The sequence below is a fragment of the Amphibalanus amphitrite genome, unplaced genomic scaffold (genome assembly GCF_019059575.1).
Source record: "Amphibalanus amphitrite isolate SeventyFive unplaced genomic scaffold, NRLGWU_Aamphi_draft 000445F_arrow, whole genome shotgun sequence".
Lineage (NCBI taxonomy): Eukaryota > Metazoa > Arthropoda > Thecostraca > Balanomorpha > Balanidae > Amphibalanus > Amphibalanus amphitrite.
The window spans coordinates 1-18,409 of NW_024881939.1; the positions used below are offsets into that span (position 1 = coordinate 1).

Below are 18,409 nucleotides of genomic sequence, written 5' to 3' on the forward strand. Positions count from 1 at the left end.
AAGAACAAGAAAAGAAAAGAAGAAAGAAAGAAGAAAGAAAGAAGAAGAAAAGAAAGAAAGAAAGAAAGAAAGAAAGAAAGAAAGAGAAAGAAGAAAGAAAGAAAAGAAAGAAAAAGAAAGAAAAAAAGAAAAAAAGAAAGAAAGAAAAGAAAGAAAAGAAAGAAAGAAAGAAAGAAAGAAATTGGGAGACAGATAGAGGGAGAGAGAGAGGGGGGGAAGAAGTGAGCGGTTGTGGACTCCACACATAGGTCGCGGAAAACGAATGTAGGTCGCTGCCTGTCGGTCGACTGCCCATTGTGGTAATTCCTGAATCGCTTCCTGAGTTCCTATTTTCCGTGAAAGGATGTTGGCCTTTCTTTACCAATGGTTAAGACGCCTTTTGCAGCGACAAACGAGCTGTGAGCGGGAGAGTCCTTGACTCTGGTCCGAGAAATGTGCTTGGAGACATCGATTCATTATAGTTGATTGTAGTCGACTGGTGAGCAGACATGTGCATGGATCCGAGTGATGGATCTATGATCTCAGTGTAAGTACAGGTTGGGATCTATGATCCCACCGGATCCGGCGTGAAAAATACATCTTGGATCTATGATCTCATATGATCTGATGATAAATTAAGAACATGGATCTATGATCTGAGTGGATCCCACCATGCACCACATTTTGAGACCAAGTTTTAAAGGGTCTCTATGCCAATTAGTGACCAAAACTATGGATTATGACGTGCGATCACATAAAATCACTAAAACAGAACGATTGTGAGTTGAAACAAGTGTTTTTTTTTTGGGATACCTATATCTGTTGACAAAAAATAAGTGAGGATCTATGATCTCACTGGACCTCAAGCAAAAAATGAGACTCGGATCTGTCATCTCTACGGATCTCTCGATAAATTACAGAGCTGGATCTATGATCCCGTCGGATCCGAGATCAGGATCCGTGGGATCAGATCCCGGATCCATTTTATCGGATCCATGCACATGTCTGCTGGTGAGTCTATTCTTTAACGGCATCTATTGTTTTTCAGACATGCATCACTACCTTCTTTGTTTCAGGTCATCTGTAACATAAGTTAATCCTTACCTGTCACTTTGCCAACGCTGTTGTGGGTCACATTTCCCCACTTGAACCTCGGCTCGTCCACGGAGCGTTTGACACGCACTTGATCCCCGACGCCTATCTTCTTACGAACAGCTTCTTCTCGACGCTCAGCGGTAGCTGGCTCCAGCTCAGACATCAGAGCCTTCCACCCTCTCTTCTCCGGAAAGTGAACGATGACATCTCCGTCACTGGACAAACCTGTACAAAACGGGACAGAGAGGGAGAGAGAGAGAGAGAGAGAGAGAGAGAGAGAGAGAGAGAGAGAGAGAGAGAGAGAGAGAGAGAGAGAGAGAGAGACGCGGTCAGCTCACAGTCGTTATAGATTTTTCGAATTGAAATAGAAAGCAGCACATAGTACGGCTTTTCATTCTCAGGCAAAAACTGACCTGCGTAACCGTAACGGATCTGTTTTATCCACACGATTCAATCATTTTATCCATTCATGTTTCAGTTACTTTCATCCAATATTTTTCATCCAATAGTCTTTCAATCCACACAAACCGAAAAATGGTAGGTAGGTACTTACAATTGATCATATGCTCAATGTTCAATTTTGGGTCATGACCTTATCCTGATATCCTTACCATTTGACGTTTGTTGTTTTGTGCAATATGCACTTAATATTTACAGCGCCTCACCGGTGACTTTTCCGACGCTGTCGTGGTTCACGCTTCCCCAGCCGTACTTTGGCCTGACGACAGAGCGTCTCACACGCACTTGCTCCCCGAGGCGAACACCCGAGTCCTCGAGCAGCTCCACGTGAACGTAACGCACCCAGGAGGCGCCGCCCGCTTTATGCCAATGAACCTGCAGTGGTGCACGCAAAAATCCGTGAAATGTCCCGTCAATTTTGATTAGACTTCATCACATTCATTACTTTGGACGCTGGAAAGTTTATCAATCTCACCTGCACGTTGAGGTCATGCAGTCCATCTTTGTCCAGCTTAGTCACAGTGCCAATATCAGTCTCATGGACTTTCCTGTAGCAGCGGCGGCAGCGAACCGTCCGGCCCACAGCGATTTTATCGCGGATCTGCTTGGCGTAGTCGTCGGCGGAAACAAGCTGGGGAAAATGGAAATTTGAGATGTTTGCAGCCATATGATTTATGTAAGCGATGCAACTTCAATCACAAAACCACGTATTTTTCCCTGGTGATACTTATTCGACCCGACCTTTTGTAAGAAATGGAGTCCGAATGGTCGAATGGGTGACATTGTGTCTGGTGGGTGCACGCTATAAGAGGCGCCTGTTCCGAATGACATGCACGGATCACCCGACCTTGCCGGCGCCCGGTTCAGTGCAGTGATACTGCAGCACCAGAGCAGTCTTTGCTACCTAGTACAGGTACTCAGAACTAAAAGGTCTTTTAGTTCTGAGCGGCGGGTGACATTACTGACCTGCGCCGTCTCCGAAACTGCCTGTGCTGCTCCCGCGTCAGACATCCCTGCAGAGCTATTGGTACCGTGCCCGGCTGAGGCCGAGCTGAGCGCACTGGCTGCCGAGGGGTGGGCGTCGACCTGCGGTGGACATATATGTAAATGCAGTCAGGTTTTACAATAAAAATTTCACTTTGCACATTCGCCGAGCTCTGTTACCCACTCATATTTCCTAATGTTGAATAGGTTAACTGTGCAGGATATAATTGTACCGTTTAGGCGTTTATAGTATGGCTCGTCCGTCCCACAGACCACCTGCCGCGGCCCGCGGGTTTCTCTGACCCGGCCAAAAACGGTTGCCGACCCTTGACTTAGCACAGTGCACAGCGTATATTTGCAGCGTGCACCATAGGCGCGGGAGCCGGGGGGGGCAGTGGGGGCAGCTTGGCCCCCCCCCCCCCAACTCTGGGGCCGTGGGGGCGGTGCCCCCACAGCTTTGAGACGGAATACCACACTTTTTTTGCAAATGTTTTCTTTTTTTGTTGAAAAAGCCGAGGGGTGAAAAATAAGTGGCCTAAAACCGGTGAGAAAACTAGATTTGGGGTACCCTAGGTTCATCTCTATTATGGTGTGCCCCCCCCCCCCCCCAGTCGGAAAGTAGTTCCCGCGCCCCTGGCCTGCACCGACACTAACGCGCAGGCCAGCAACCAAGCTCGAGCCTCTTGAGTCATAACTCAGATAATAATTTCCCGTTCGAGAGAAGCGGATGGCATTTCCCGTTCCGCAGTAAGCGGGTGTTACACTGCATGATGTCAGCCCGCATAGAGCTAATAGATTCATTGTTTACAACTATACTCCGAGCCGTGGCAGCGTGAGGAGGAGCATACCTATATCATACAATGTCAGGTTTTTCCGCAGAGGTTTAAAGCTGACTTTCGTCAGGTTTCTCGTAAATAGGTATCTAAGAACGGTGCTGACGATGCTGTTTTTATGCTATGACATTGTCTGCCCCAGGGCGTTGAAAGTCAGATTACTTAAGTCAAATGTCTTTATTAAGTCACAAGGAAGGGTCACAAGTGCCATTTTCCCTTTCAGTGAGTCAAATTTACTTGTAACTCGGTTTTTAGAGTGACGTTCGTCTAAAAAGGCGCCTTTTAATTTTTCCTTTTGACTTTAATAGACAAGGCGTCAAATTCCGATATCAAAATTCCGAGATATACATTTCATCTTCATGCATACTGTTTGTTGCCCTTATGAACTACTATAAGCTTCAAAGTGATCCGCCACTCGGTGTAGCATATAGCAAGCATTGGAACTTATTTTGAGGTGAGGTTACTTGACGTGACATGGTGGCCTGACCTGGAAAGACTTTGGTCTGAAATTTTCGCAACATGTGCAGAAAATGTATGTTAATGTGTGCAAAAGAGGCGGCGCTCTGCGCCGCCGTGTTTGGGACATTTGGGAGGGGAGGGCGAGGGGGCGCTCAAACACCCCAGCCTGGCGTCGGCTAAATAGTTTCGCACATGTTATGAATACGTCTGCCCCAGGCCGTTTAAAGTCAGATGACCGTCCGTCATGTTAATCAAGTGACCAATTTAAAAAGTCAAGTTCGCACTTTCCTACATCGCCTGGGCGGTTGATTTGAAACTTTTAGCGATTTTTTTTTTTAATAGTGGAATTTAGTCCGAATGGTTGAATGAGCGGATTTGAAGATTCAGAGCCCGCACTAAGCATGGCTTGTTATGCTGACCCTTATGCCACCACCCGATCGCGCAATTCCAGTTGTATGACAGAATTTTGTCCGAACTTTAACGTGCCCTCTCGACTGGACACGGCCCCCTCCGATTGATAAGAGTGGCAGGGTATTTGCAACCTAACTGCTTGCTACAAGTGTCGCTCTGCAGTTCTGCACGTATCTTATCTCTTATCTTACCGACAACCAGCAGGACAGCTAACAATAGCTGATCGGCCACCGGCCATGCCGTGTCCGTGAGCCATGCGCGCAGGTCAGGGTCATGCCATCTGGTAAACATTTGGTGCAGAGTAGGTGCAGATTAGGTGCAGATATGGTGCAGATTTGGTCAAAATAGGTGCATTCGCCGGATAGCCAATCGTAAAAACGGCTAATCGCAATACGCCACTCACAACGTTATGTCTGTAGTGTCTTGACACAATCAAGTCTTGACAATTACATGGTATATTAATAACAAGATAAATAGCAACAGTATCAATGCTTCTTCAGCCACACTCCAGACCAGTCTGTTGACCTCAGGTCACCGGTCACCAGAGGTCAACTCTTGGCGCCAAAACCGTACCACCATTGTCACGTGTGCGCCACCAATGTGCCATTGCTGCCACATAGGGAAATACCTTTATTTGGCAGCACCATGAACTCAACATGCAAACACTACAATGTCGTACCTAAATAACAATCACCAAAATTAATGTACCTATAACGTATTCTTCGCCACGGGTGGGGCAAGCTGAGGGCTATCCGTGTCTTTGACGGTCGTTTTATTACAACATTTTTTGCAGCGTTGGCGCATCTCAGGCGATGATACAATATGAGACGGTTGGCACAGCCTTCACTGGTCCGTATGTTAGGTTTCAATCAAATGCTTTGAAAACATCCCCCAATATAGATGAGCTCGTATAAACGGGACGGCAGAGCTATAAAATCACATAGTTTTGTCGAGCAATACAACAGTTCAAAGTTCAACCTGGGGAGACAGCTATCAAGAGGTCTACACATGCGATCGAGAGTGATATAGAGAGATCCCACTTACGAAATAGGTAGGTATTTCTGCTTAGCCTGTGCAGTCGGACGTCCTGTGGAAGCTAGCCAGTCGGACTATGCAGTGGACGTGGACGGGCCGTCTGCCGTGACGACGTCCGCAGGGGACGCCAGGAGCGCACTGACAGCGTCGTGTTGCGGCCGACAGGGAGGTTACATGTGCTTATCTGCAGCTTGCAAGCAGGCCTCAAGGGAAGAACCGATGAATCATCCTTGTCAACTGCATGATAAGAATGCGTCTGTATTGCCTAGTAGAAGTAGAAGTAGAAGTAACTAGTAGAAGAGGTGCAAGATGATTGTTTGCGGTGAAAGCAAACATGGCTTCCTTTATTTTCCGGTTCTTTACATTTTTGTTTTAGGTAAGAAGACAAGTACCCACAGCAACAATTTTGACAGGGTCACCGAGGTCATCATATTCGAACCGGCTGAGGGAGTGGCATAGTGTGAATTGCATGGTGACACCTTATATATTATCGGCCGACCCGGTAGTTATCGAGTTATAGGTAAGATAACTGCAAAAAAGGCGAAAGCCTAGTTACGTTGGCAGGGATCGGACCAGTGCCTAGTTCCTGAGTTATAGAGTGGTTGCAATAGGCGAGATCGTCAAGTTGACCTTTGAAGGTCACCGAGGTCACCTGCGGTCATCATATTTGAAGTAGCTGTAAGCTGATGAAATCACATATGGCGAATCGACTCAGGTGCTGTTTTCGTCTCGATCAGCTCATATAATTCCTTATTTGTAGGACATTGCAGCTATCCTCGAGGATAGCTGCAATTCCATCCCGAGGTCCGCGGGCAGTGGCGCGGGAACTTCTTCCAGACTGGGGGGCTGAACCATAATAGAAATCAACCTAGAGTGCCCCCAAATCTAGTTTTCTCACCGGTTTTATAGGCCACTTATTTTTCAGACCTTAGCCTTTTCAACAACAAAAAAAAAAAAAACAAAAAAAACACGAAAATATTTTCAAAAAGTGAGGTATTCCGTCTCAGCTGAGTGAAGAAACTACCGTTTTGGCAACCTGGAGTAAAGGTTTTAATCTGCCAAATGAGTTGCCGAGCCAGTGAAATAAGTGGATTTTTCACTTACATGCTTTCTTCCTTTGTGACCCACAACCCCTAATTTGGGGAGGACAAGCTGCCCAACGGTTCCTGGTCTCATGAAACGTTGTGGGGCACCGCCCCCACGGCCGCAGAGTTGTGGGGGTAAGCTTCCCCCACTGCCCCCTCCCCCGGTTCCCACGCCTATGTATGAATCTATGATGAAATTATGTTGATAGATTTCCGATTTCGATTCCTCCAGCTGGGGGGGGGGGGGCTCAAATACATTACGAGCCCCCCCCCAGCCGAAAAGCTGGGGGACTCAGCCCCCGCTAGCCCCCCCCCCCCCCCCGGTTCCCGCGCCACTGTCCGCGGGGGCACCATCTCGAGTTCTCCGGGGGCACCATCCCTAGGTCGGAGGGGGCACCATCTCGAGGGTCCAGGGGCACCATCCCGAGGTCTCCGGTGGCACCATCGCGCAGGGGTGTAATTTTATATCTCTTTGTGAGGGCAGATGCACCCACAATCCTGAATTATGCCCCTACAATGAGGAAAATGCACCCACAAGTCTTTTACAAGCGTCCTTTCGAGAGCACGGCGCCCTTCCAATGCTCTAACGGTGTCCTCCTGACTGTCTCGCGTTCCTGGATAATAGCCGTTTTCACGACGGCCATCTGGTACACGTTTGGTGCACATCTGGTGCAGATTAGGTGCAGATTTGGTCAAATCAGGTTCAGTTTGTCTCTTAGTAGCTATCAGCTAGGGCTGCTCTAATTGCTTATATGCCTGCTTTGTCATATTATCAGAGAGCATCATCGGTTAAAACACTGAAATAAATTCATAAAATGAAGATAATTGCTGTAAAAGAGATTAGGTGCAGATTTGGTCAAATTAGGTGCATTCGCCGGATAGCCCGTCGTGAAAACGGCGAATATAGCGACAAGCGTTTTTAATCACTCGGCGCCCTTCTTGGATAATGGCGCCCTTTTGACAGCACTGCGCCATTCTCATGTTCTATAAACGTCGCCCTCCTGACCGTCTCGCGTCCTTATGTCTCTGTCCACCGTTTCATCCTTCGACTGTTCGGGGCCCTTCTGGCCTCTCAGCGTCCCTGGACCACATAGCGTTTTCAATCACTCGGTCCCTTTCTAGGAGAATGGCGTTTCATTGTCTCACGGCGCCCTCGTAACTGTCTGGCGCGGGTGAGTGGCGCCCCTATGTCCCCACCAACTTAGCACTACTGACTGTTCGGCGCCCTTCTGGCCTCCCTGTGCCCCTGGACCATATAGCGTTAGTTCCATCACTCGGTGCTCTTCTAGGAGAATGGCGCCCTTTTCATAGCCTCACGGCGCCCTCGTAACCGTCTGGCGCCCCTACGTCCTCACCAACTTAGCATTACTGACTGTGCGGGCTGCGGCGCCCTTTTGACCTCTCTGCGCCCCTTCTACCTAGGTACATTTCTTTTTTGACGCCCTTCCAGTCACTTTATATTTTTATCCGTGTGCATTTGCTTAGTCACACATGTCACTTGAAGAGCCCTTCGGCTAGCAATGTTGTTATCAAAGTCGGTGTGTGTTAATTTAGGCTCCCACATCCACTGCGCGCCAAAGCGGGCTGGCGCCCCTACAGCTGGGCACCCACAACCATTTTAGGAAAATTACACCCCTGCCATCGCGAGGTCTGGGGCACCATCCCGCGGTCTGAGGGCAGAGGGAGCACCATCCTGAAGTCTCCAGGGGCACCATTCCGAGGTCTCCGGGGGCACAATTTTAAAGGGACACTCCCACCTTAACATTAGTTTTGAGTTGAGATAGGCATTGGTGGCCATGGCCTGCAAATACCGGTTTGGGCACTCACAACATCGACAAATGCTTTAATTCGGAGATATGGAATTTCAAACTTGCAGTTTTCGGATTCTAAGGGGCTAGTGCATTGGTATGCCCCCTTAGAATTTGTGACGTCAGCGGAGATCTAACGATTTTTAAATCTTTTACTAAAACGTTTGGTAGCACGCGGTGGTATATGCTGCTTTGCGCGCAACAAATGCCGCACTTTCAAATAAAGTCGCTAGGAACAGCGGAGATCCCAAAAAGTAAACAAAAGTAAATGTCTAATATCTTGAAAACCGGTGAATATTTTTCGATGAAATTTGGTAGATATTCGTTTTCGCTCTTTCTGAACCGAGCGACATCACTTTCGTGCCAATTCATTAACTTTTTTGAAGGTGGGAGGGTCCCTTTAAGTTTCCAGGGGCACCATTCCGAAATCTGAGGTCGGAAGGAGCACTTTCCCCGGGTCTGAGGCAGGGGCGGATCCAAGGGGGGGTCACATGGGTCATGCCCCCCCCCCTTGAGGCCCGGGGGCCCAAAGACCTTCCAGGGGCACCACCGGCCTATCAGGGGTATCACAGTCCTGACAGGGGCACCACAGGACCGCCAGGGGCACCACAGGCCTAGCAGGGACACCACGGGCCTGGTGCCCCTGGGCCCTGACAGGACTGTAACGCCCCTGACAAGCCTGAAGTGTCCCCGGCAGGCACGTGGTGCCCCTGACAGGCCTGAGGCGCCCCTGCAAGGCCGGTGGTGCCCCTGGCAGGCCTGTGGTGTCCATGGCAGGCCTGTGGTGCCCTTGCTAGGCCTCTGGTGCCCCTGACAGGCTTGTAATGCCCCTGGAAGGACTGTGGTGCCCCTGGGCCCTGACAAGCCTGAGGTGCCCCTGACAGGCCAGAGGTGCCCTTGCTAGGCCTGTGGTGCCCCTGGCAGGCCTCTGGTGCCCCTGACAGGCTTGCGGTGCCCTTGGAAGGACTGTGGTGTCCCTGGGCCCTGACAAGCCTGAGGTGCCCCTGACAAGCCTGAGGTGCCCCTGACAGGCCCGTGGTGCCCTTGTTAGGCCTGTGGTGCCCCTGGCAGGCCTCTGGTGCCCTTGCTAGGCCACTGGTGCCCCTGGCAGGCCTCTGGTGCCCTTGCTAGGCCGCTGGTGCCCCTGGCAGGCCTCTGGTGCCCCTGCGCCCGGAGAGGACTGGTGCCCCTGAAAAGTCTGAAGTGCCCCTCGGCAGGCCCGTCGTGCCCCTGACAGGCCCAAGGTGCCCCTGCGAGGCCGGTGGTGCCCCTGGCAGGCCTCTGGTGCCCCTGGCAGGTCTGTGGTGCCCCTGGCAGGTCTGTGGCGCCCCTGGCAGACCTGTGTTGACTGGTGCCCCTGCTAGGTCGCTGGTGCCCCTCGCAGACCTGTGGTGCCCCTGGGCCTTGACAAGCCTGAGATGCCTGGCTATGACAGGCTCGTGGTGCCCCTGATAGACCAGTGGTGCCCTTGCTAGGCCTGTAGTGCCCCTGGCAGGCCTCTGGTGCCCCTGCTACCCCTGCGCCCTGAGGGGACTATGGTGCCCCTGAAAAGCCTGAAGTGCCTCTCGACAGGCCCGTGGTGCCCCTGGGCCCTGACAGGCCCAAGTTACCCCTGCGAGGTCGGTGGTGCTCCTGGCAGGCCTCTGGTGCCCCTGGCAGGTCTGTGGTGCCCCTGGCAGGCCTGTGTTGACTGGTGCCCCTGCTAGGCCGCTGGTGCCCCTCACAGGCCTGCGGTGCCCCTGGAAGGACTGTGGTGCCCCTGCCCCTAGGGGTGCTCATGGGCCCAACAGGCCCGTTGTGCCCCTGACAGGCCTGTCGTGTATACTTGCTAGACCTGTGGTGCCCCTGCTTCCTGGCAGGCCTGTGGTGCCCCTGGCGGGCCTGTGGCGCCCCTACAAGGCCGTAGGTGCCCCTGACAGGTTTGTGGTGTCCCTGGAAGAACTTTGGTGCCCCTGACAAGCCTGAAGTGTCAAGGACAGACCCTTTAGACGCCAGGGTCAAGTTCGTCGGACTGACAACGATTTGCTTACCTGATAACGTTCCTGGTAAGTACTCATTACTCAGGTCTCAGCGTCCACAACATATATACACATAGCACATTCATAGGTATACCGGGTGGCCCAGAAAAAACGTTCAAAACTTTAAATCAATATTTCTCAGAAAGTGATAAAGATGCAACATTGAAACTTCGAATAGTCAATGCGGCACACATTTTCAGTAAATGGTGTGATTTTCATGGTGTTCAGTAAATTACTTTTTAAACGGTTCGTGTTTCAAGCATGTCATGTAAAAATTACTTTTTTGCTCCGATGTTTATTAAAGAATGTGAGTGAACGGGTCACTTTCACCCGGCGGCACCGCGGCCTAGAGCCATGACTTCTACTGGCAGCTAGTCTCATTGATGGTTCGGGTCTCAGGATGACACATTCCCTCAGGCAACCACGATGGCTCTGTGCCAGCGGCATCGGAAGAAGTTTCCAGTTTTCTAACCATCTTGTGGCTCAAATGCTTTCCTGGCTGACATTCCTGGGAAAAGGTAGCTTTTCAACCAGTTTTTTTTTGTCATCTGCTGGCAATGTTGTTTTTCATAAGCTATTCTGTGGTCTTCTGGCACAGGAACCAGTCTGCTTTAGTTTGTTTTCCTTATCCGGTCGATTTACTGTTTGATCTACTGAAAGGAGGGTAATTAGCAGTAATCCATGCACCGTGCCACTCCTGCTCGAAACATGATTTGGTGATGAAACGAATGGCATCCATGAGCACTATTTTGGCTCAGTATTTGAATATTTGGCACATAAATGAGACAAAAATATTCAAAATAAAAACATACATGTTGGTTTCATTCACGTGCTCTATTTTTTATTCTTTTTTATAACATGGGACGCCTAACCCAATCCTCACTATCGTTTGACATCGGCAAAAAAGCAAAAACGTCTTGCTTAATTCAACTCAAGATTGCCAGCTTGAAAATGATGGTATAGTGCTATAATTTGGCATACCAATGCGCAAAGAAATGACGCAAACTTGATGAAAATTTTGGCTCGTTATTTGTACTCGAATTTGATATATAGGCCTCCAAAGATCGGAACGTTTTTTCTGGGCCACCCGGTATACCTACTTGCTTACAATTGGTAAATGTGGTTGTGGCTAACAGGTAAGATACTGACTAAAAATAAAAAATAAAAATAAAAAACTGAGAATGGGGGCACCACCAAAATGAAGTGGACGAAATCCGTTGAGTTTTTAATTTTGGGTATAGGTAGGGGCACCACTTCGATTCATGACCCTCCCCTTGGAGTTTTCCTGGATCCGCCCCTGGTCTGAGGGGGCACCTTCTCGAAAAGTAAGTAGCCGAAATTCGTGGATTGTTTTTAGGGGGCACCAAATGCCAGGGGGCACCAGTACCACAATACCGTATGCCCCCCTTGACGAAATCCTGGATCCGCCACTGGGCTGCAATAGCCCAAAACAAAGTGTTCAGTTGAGTTCGTAAGGTCACCGAAGTCACCTGAGATTGCCGTATGATAAACTGCTAATGTCATCACCTAATTCGATTCAAATGGTATTATTTTCATTTCGATTGACCCATTAGTTCCTGAGCAATAGTTATGTAGACTGGCTGCAACGAAGGCAGTCGAATAGTGTTGTCCATGCAGAATTAGCAGTAAAATAGTGCACTATTTGTCGCCATAAATAGCGGTATTGTTTCAAATGTGAAGCGAAATTGCCTCCCCGTGCTCGCGTGTGTATCTGAAACAGTGTTGCCGCTATGGTACGATTGTACCAGATCTGGTACATTTCAACACTTTCTGGTACGCTGGTACACTGAGGCCCAAATCTGGTACATTTCACGGTTTTGCGCAAGCATTTCTTTTTTACGTTAAATTTATATATTTCTGCCTCCAAAAATCAATCAGAATCAACATTAAAACGAATATGCTGTAATAGGAAGACCACTTAAATAAGCATCTTCCTAAGCATATTCCTATAGTTCTTTTTTTCAAAACCGGTTTGAATTCAAGTACATTTTTCGACTAAGCACGCGTTTTATCCAGCGAAACGACCAAAAACCACGGACGTAAAAAGACCTATGGAGAGGGCGGCAAACGCCCCCCCCCCCCCCCTCCGCCGGCGAGGGTTAAACAGCATCAGCTTCCAACGCCGATTTCATGTACTTATGTTCCCATCGGTCCTTATCGATGGCCATTCTCACATACAAAATGAAACGGCCGAACGTTTGAATCCAATATATGATGAATTTTGTCCTCATTAAGCCGAAAAACGGGTTAGAAAAATGACTAGTTTGTGTGTTAAAGGGACCCTCCCACCTTCAAAAATGTTAATGAATTGGCATGAAAGTGATGTCGCTCGGTTCAGAAAGAGCGAAAACGAATATCTACCAAATTTTATCGAAAAATATTCACTGGTTTTCAAGATATTAGACTTTTACTATTGTTTACTTTTTGGGATCTCCGCTGTTCCTAGCGACTTTATTTGAAAGTGCGGCATTTGTTGCGCGCAAAGCAGCATATACCACCGCGTGCTACCAAACGTTTTAATAAAAGATTTAAAAATCGTTAGATCTCCGCTGACGTCACAAATTCTAAGGGGGCACACCAATGCATTAGCCCCTTAGAATCCGAAAACTGCAAGTTTGAAATTCCATATCTCCGAATCAAAGCATTTTTCGATGTTTTGAGTGCCCAAACCGGTGTTTTCAGGCCATGGCCACCAATTTGGCTATCTCAACTCAAAACTAATGTTAAGGTGGGTTGGTCACAATTTAAGCCACCGTAGGAATATTAGCTGCCAGCTGCCACCAGTGACGTCATCATAGTATGACAATTTTTGAAGATACAGTTTGCATGTATTTAACGACCATAATTTGAAATTGAATATTTTACCGGTAATAAATTATTGGCCAGACGCTGAAGATGCCAAAACTAACGTGAGAGCTTCGATAATGAACTTGGAGCCAAACCGATGTTGAATAAAACGAACTCTAACTATATTCCTTAGCAATATATAGTAGGTATGAGAAGTTACAATTATTGTTAGCCTGACTTACGTAACATCAATGCGGTTAAAGCAAATCATATTATGAAGTGGATACGGACAGCAGATGTCGCATACATCCAAATATGAGCACCAAACACAGGTATTGACCGGAATTGATGTAGAATCTTGCTGATCTATGACGTTTTGGTGTATTTTATACAATGGTACATAACTTGGTACATTGGCATACCCCATATGGTACGAAATAGGTTCGTTTTGGTACATTTTCATTCAGAATCTGGTACGTGTCGAAAATTCCCAACGGCAACACTGATCTGAAAGAACGTAGAGGATACATAAATAAATAAATAATTTGTTTTCCAGTTCAGTGTGACGGGGACCGGTTAGGCTATGGTATGTTGTCAGTTAATTCGTCTAGCTGTTATTTCGGGTTGAAGTTGGGTTCATGCGTTTATTGAACATCTGCTTTTAATCATGATAGCGTTAGGAGTTCAAGTTAAGTTCTTTCCCACTCCTACTGTCTCATTGTATTTATACTTTCTTTGTCTTGCCAGCAGTGTTACCTACATAATTCTAAAAAAAATATTTTTCATTGAATTGAATTATAAAAAGTAAGTTCAACCACACTTTAATGTTCAATAACTGTTCATTGGAATGTTCAATAACTGTTCATTGATATGCTGTTTTTCAGGCAAAGTACTTGGCTCAAATAATAGTTCAGGGATTGCAAGTTGCCGGAAGAGCTTTTGGTAGAGCACTGAAACAGGAATATGAAGGTATGTATTCGAGTTTAAGATTGTTTAAACCCATGGTTACTGATTATGGTTATGGGGGCTTTCCAACTCGCATGGAATTTGTGTGGATTTGCAAAATAAAGGCACAAAATGAAAGCACTCACTTTAAGGATGATTAAGTGCAGGATTAGAATAAGTAGGTAGGTACCATGTCATCTGCAGGATAGAGGATTAGGTGCTTCAGTCTAAGATTACCAAAGCAGGCTAGGCGAGTGTAGATTTCAATTTGTGTCACTTTTATTGTGTCCAAGCATGCCACAACTGTTTGCATCTGGAAGATATAAACTGTACCTACGTGCATTCATGTTGCATGATCATTGATACATGATCATACATCCTGCATTCATGACCTTTTTTTAGTCAGTAGTAGCTACTTATTCCAGTATTTTTACTATATTTACTTTCAATGATGAGGATGGTCAGTGGTCACTAGTCATGGTAAGTATGTGATGCTAATGACAATCTTATTTTTGTTTTGCACTTTCCAGCCAGTCAGCAGGCTGCACGTGCCAGGGCCAGCTCTAGTCAGAAGAGTTCAGATTCAACCAGTCCGTTTGGCGCCTCTATATCGCTCGATGAGGCCATGAAGATTCTGAATGTTGACAAGCTGGACCCCGAGAAGGTCCAGAAAAACTACGACCACCTCTTTAAGATTAATGACAAAGCGAAAGGTGGTTCCTTCTATCTTCAATCCAAGGTCAGTGTGCTTGGTTTGTGTCACTGGTATTTTACAAATTAATCGCTCACTTGTCATTAACTTGTAAAAAAATGGCTGTGTGATGACTAACTGCAGTAATGGGATAAAACATAAAAATTGTTCATTATCCCCGGTCAGGCTTTGTTGATTCGGACCAGTGTCCCTACACGAGCTGCGTGCGTAACCGTGCGGCGTTTCCTCGTTTCAGGTGGTGCGCGCCAAGGAGCGCATTGACGCCGAGCTGGTCGCCCAGGCGCAGAGCCAGACGAAAGACACTGGCCGAGGCGCCGACACCGGGCAGGGGTAGCCGCCGGCGCTACTTAGGTCGACTTTGTGCTCGTATCTCGTTTGGTATTGTGTGTGACGATGATTGGTGTATCCTGCCGCCGCGTTGTGCTCATTTGTTAGCAGCGGTGTTCGACGGGACGTGTTGTCTATGTGCAAGCGATTTGTTGAGATTGTATGACAATACAATGGGGTAACGATGAGGTAATGATTCAAGAGCGTAACATGCATGCGAGAGACAAACTGCCGGTCAGTCGATGCCAATAAAATGCAAGTGAATTATCGTCGAACTCGATGGGCACCAAGTGAACGAGGCATTTAGCAAGTTAAATTCAATGAATTCACGGCCTACGTGACCAGCAGTCTGACGACAACGCACACGAGCATTTGATACACGGTTCTCGCCCATCCTGTCATCCGGTCACTGAATGCATAAGAAAGGCTTACAATCACACAGTTGTATTGCAGCACAATTAGCACACTGGAGCAAAACGGCGCCAGACACTGACGCACAAACACTATTAGCTGTCGGTACGGGCCGGATCACGTTTTCTCTACCGTTCTCGAGGCGAACGGGTTCATCTTGCTCAGCCACGAGTCACTCTCAGGGGCACTGCGAAAAGAGGGCGCCACGGGTCAGCTGGAAAGGCGAGCCGCTGGCCCGCTGGGCCGAAATGCGCTGCAGTAGGGTTGGGAGACGCGGGGGGGGTATGGGACGGTAAATGGGTAGTGGGACGATTTGCTAGTGTAACGCCTTTGCAATTAATACCCAGCCAAAGTCAATGATGAACTGGGCTTGTCCGCCAAGGGAAAAAATATTAGAAGATTGATTGATTGCCCGTCGATTGATAAATATAGCAAAAGGAGCTGCGAAGTTGGGTCAACTGGGCTGTTATGTCGCATAGCATGATAATTTATCAATAAATCACCGTTGGCACAGCGGCCAGTCTACGGGACCGTGTGCGCGGTTCCTGTTGCCGTGACGTTCCTACCTGACAGCCTCCGGGTTGTCCCTGAGGAACTTCAGTTTTTCTACGAGCTCGGCGCGGTACTGGTGTTTGAGGGGCGGCGGGGGCCCGGCGGCCGCCTGCTCCACGCGCAGCTTCTTAATGGCCTCTCCCACAGTCAGTCCGTACCACTCGACCTGCTCCTCCTGCAAACAGATACACCGATAAACGCTAATCACACATAAATTATTGGAAATGGCGACGGTTAGTTAGATTGGTTTTACGGACGCGTCGACTGAGCAGCCTTTTGCACAACTGTTCCGTGGTCAAAAACGTCCGTTCCGCTTAGATGTAAGAACCGCAAAGGCACCAGTCCCAGCAAACATCCCCATAAACTGCCCACACCATCCAGCACACCGCCAGGGCCATTGTCCGCTCCCATCAGGGACCTAACGCACCGCATTTTTCAGTGTCAGGACCAGTAAATGCAGTTGGCGAGCCAACCTTACCACAAATGCCGTCGTGACATCACTTCTATAAGCACATCTGAATTAAGTGACCAAGCAGCACAGATGACGTCACTACTACCACCATCCAGCCTATATGACGTCATCTATCACCCCAGATGGCGTCACTCACCGGCACGATGAACTCGCTGTACTTTTTCAGTAGCTCCTCTCGTCGTTTGGGGTCGTCGGGCCAGAGCGATCCACGCGCTAACGCCAGCAGGATTTCACGTTTGATGCGAAGACCCAGCAGGGAGACAATATCGCAGGCCCGAGTCTGTGCGGGTCAGGTCACGGAGGTCAGTTCACGTGATGGCGCGTGATGTCATAGAAAGGTCACGTCAGGTTGTTTTCAGGGTATGTCATGCTGGAGCGATAGGAGGAAAATAGATATACTCATAACTCATAGCACGTAATGTCAGGCAACGGTAAAACGCCAGATGACGAAATTCGATGCGTAAAGCCCTGGAATGGAGGAAATGGGACTGGGTGAGGTGGAACGCCGGGGTAATGACTAATGAAACAGGTAATACGCTCGACAAGCCTGTATATAGTCGAGCGGGAACCCGCTGCCCCGCCCTTCTGATCTGGTTCACCCGTGCATAATGTCTCGCCGCATCATTTTATTGTGCTATTAAATGTACCTGTTTTGGTGTAAATATTCAAATACACAGAGATGCCGAACGGTGAACACAATGGTCAGCAATCAGAATCGGAAACGGTTAAGCACAAATCGGTCCGGCTGACTACATCTTAACAAACTTATTCTGTCATGACAGAGGCTTGAGATCCACTCTTATCATTGTTCAGTTTTCCGTTGAATGCCCAAATCTAACTTTCAGCAACACAGAGTTAGATGTATCTTACATTCACTCCAAGGTAAGTCCAAACAGTCACAATCTGTTCACAGCTCACCGTCCGCTTCCCTCCCATGGGAGGTGAATATCGACCTACCTTGAGGAGGACCGCAGATCGACCCACCTTGAGGACCGCATATCGACCCACCTTGAGGACCGCAGATCGACCCACCTTGAGGACCGCAGATCGACCCACCTTGAGGAGGACCGCAGATCGACCCACCTTGAGGACCACATATCGACTCACCTTAAGGAGGTACATGTCGAGTCCGTGGTGATCGTGCACCAGCTGGACGGCGCGCTGGGTCACCACCAGCTCCATCCATCGGTCGAGCACCTCGCTGTAGAGCACGGTGCGGTGCAGGCTGGGCACCCACCAGTGCGGGATCAGGCTGGCGTTCCGGCCGCGGTGCTGGTAGCCTTTTATCACCGCCTCGCCGCCCCACAGACCCTGGTGTAGCTCACGCGGGTAGCTCAGCGGGATGGGCACGTTCTCCACAGGCCGGCTGAGGGGATCCAGGCGTCAGGTCAACGGGCTGGCACGGAGACACGTGTGATGTGACCAGTGAGCTGACTGAGGAGCAAGGACAGCATCTGGCCAGGCCAGGGGGCCGACTGGGAATACGAGTTGTGTGATCCAAACAGGGGCAATAGGTATAGGTGGGCAGACCCGGCCAGACCGTTAGGGGAGTTCCATACAAATTTGCCACGATATCATCGTGTCGTAATGGAACGATATTCATTCTCCTGTTTTATGAAAACATTGTTTTTTTCAATTTGAATTTCAAACTTTGTGTTTCATTTTCTAAGGCCGTGTTACCGGTTGCCGAGTACCAGTCCTATTTCTAAGTCACCCACAAGCTAAATTAGGTAATGACGTGAAAAAGCATGGATTTGAAAACATAAGCTAGGATGTCTAATACTATTTGTGACGTTGGCGGTAACTTGTTTTTCGCGTGGTTGGCGAAATTCAGGGGCGACTTAGGATAAATGAACAACCGCAGCCAGCGATTTTGCTGTTGGTAAAACTGGCCAGTGATTAAAAGTCAGGCTTTTTTGGTACCGTTCCCTTAATCTCCCTTCCTCCCAATCGGGAAAGGACTAGGCCAGGCCCACGCGTGCACCGTGAGCAGCGCCACCGGGAATGTGGCGTCAG

The 18,409-nt window shown here is 48.6% G+C and overlaps 3 protein-coding genes across 5 annotated transcripts in view; 1 reads left to right on the top strand and 2 right to left on the bottom strand.

Annotated features, from left to right (window-relative positions):
• Nucleotides 1-775: 775 nt before the first annotated feature.
• On the bottom strand, nt 776-5,403 carry LOC122391596 (E3 ubiquitin-protein ligase KEG-like). Its single transcript, XM_043385698.1, has 5 exons — nt 5,265-5,403; nt 2,500-2,619; nt 2,009-2,164; nt 1,740-1,908; nt 776-1,299 (listed from the first exon to the last, which is right to left on the bottom strand). Exons 2-5 carry the CDS (start codon nt 2,542-2,544, stop codon nt 1,073-1,075), a joined length of 597 nt encoding a protein of 198 aa, XP_043241633.1. The 5' UTR covers nt 2,545-2,619; nt 5,265-5,403; the 3' UTR covers nt 776-1,072.
• An 8,052-nt stretch (nt 5,404-13,455) lies between these two features.
• On the top strand, nt 13,456-15,227 carry LOC122391570 (mitochondrial import inner membrane translocase subunit TIM16-like). The gene is made up of 4 exons (XM_043385610.1): nt 13,456-13,560; nt 13,859-13,943; nt 14,450-14,658; nt 14,867-15,227. Exons 1-4 carry the CDS (start codon nt 13,558-13,560, stop codon nt 14,963-14,965), a joined length of 396 nt encoding a protein of 131 aa, XP_043241545.1. The 5' UTR covers nt 13,456-13,557; the 3' UTR covers nt 14,966-15,227.
• Nucleotides 15,228-15,386: 159 nt separating this feature from the next.
• The window catches only part of LOC122391569 (39S ribosomal protein L28, mitochondrial-like), a 28,368-nt gene continuing 25,345 nt past the window's right edge, over nt 15,387-18,409 (bottom strand). For all 3 annotated transcript variants that reach the window (XM_043385609.1, XM_043385608.1, XM_043385605.1), the window contains exons 3-6: nt 17,501-17,759; nt 16,530-16,673; nt 15,936-16,096; nt 15,387-15,556 (exon numbers count right to left, since the gene is read on the bottom strand). In XM_043385609.1, the coding sequence (XP_043241544.1) occupies nt 15,487-15,556; nt 15,936-16,096; nt 16,530-16,673; nt 17,501-17,759 (634 nt within the window). In that variant the 3' untranslated portion in view covers nt 15,387-15,486. The remainder of the gene's footprint in view (nt 15,557-15,935; nt 16,097-16,529; nt 16,674-17,500; nt 17,760-18,409) is intronic.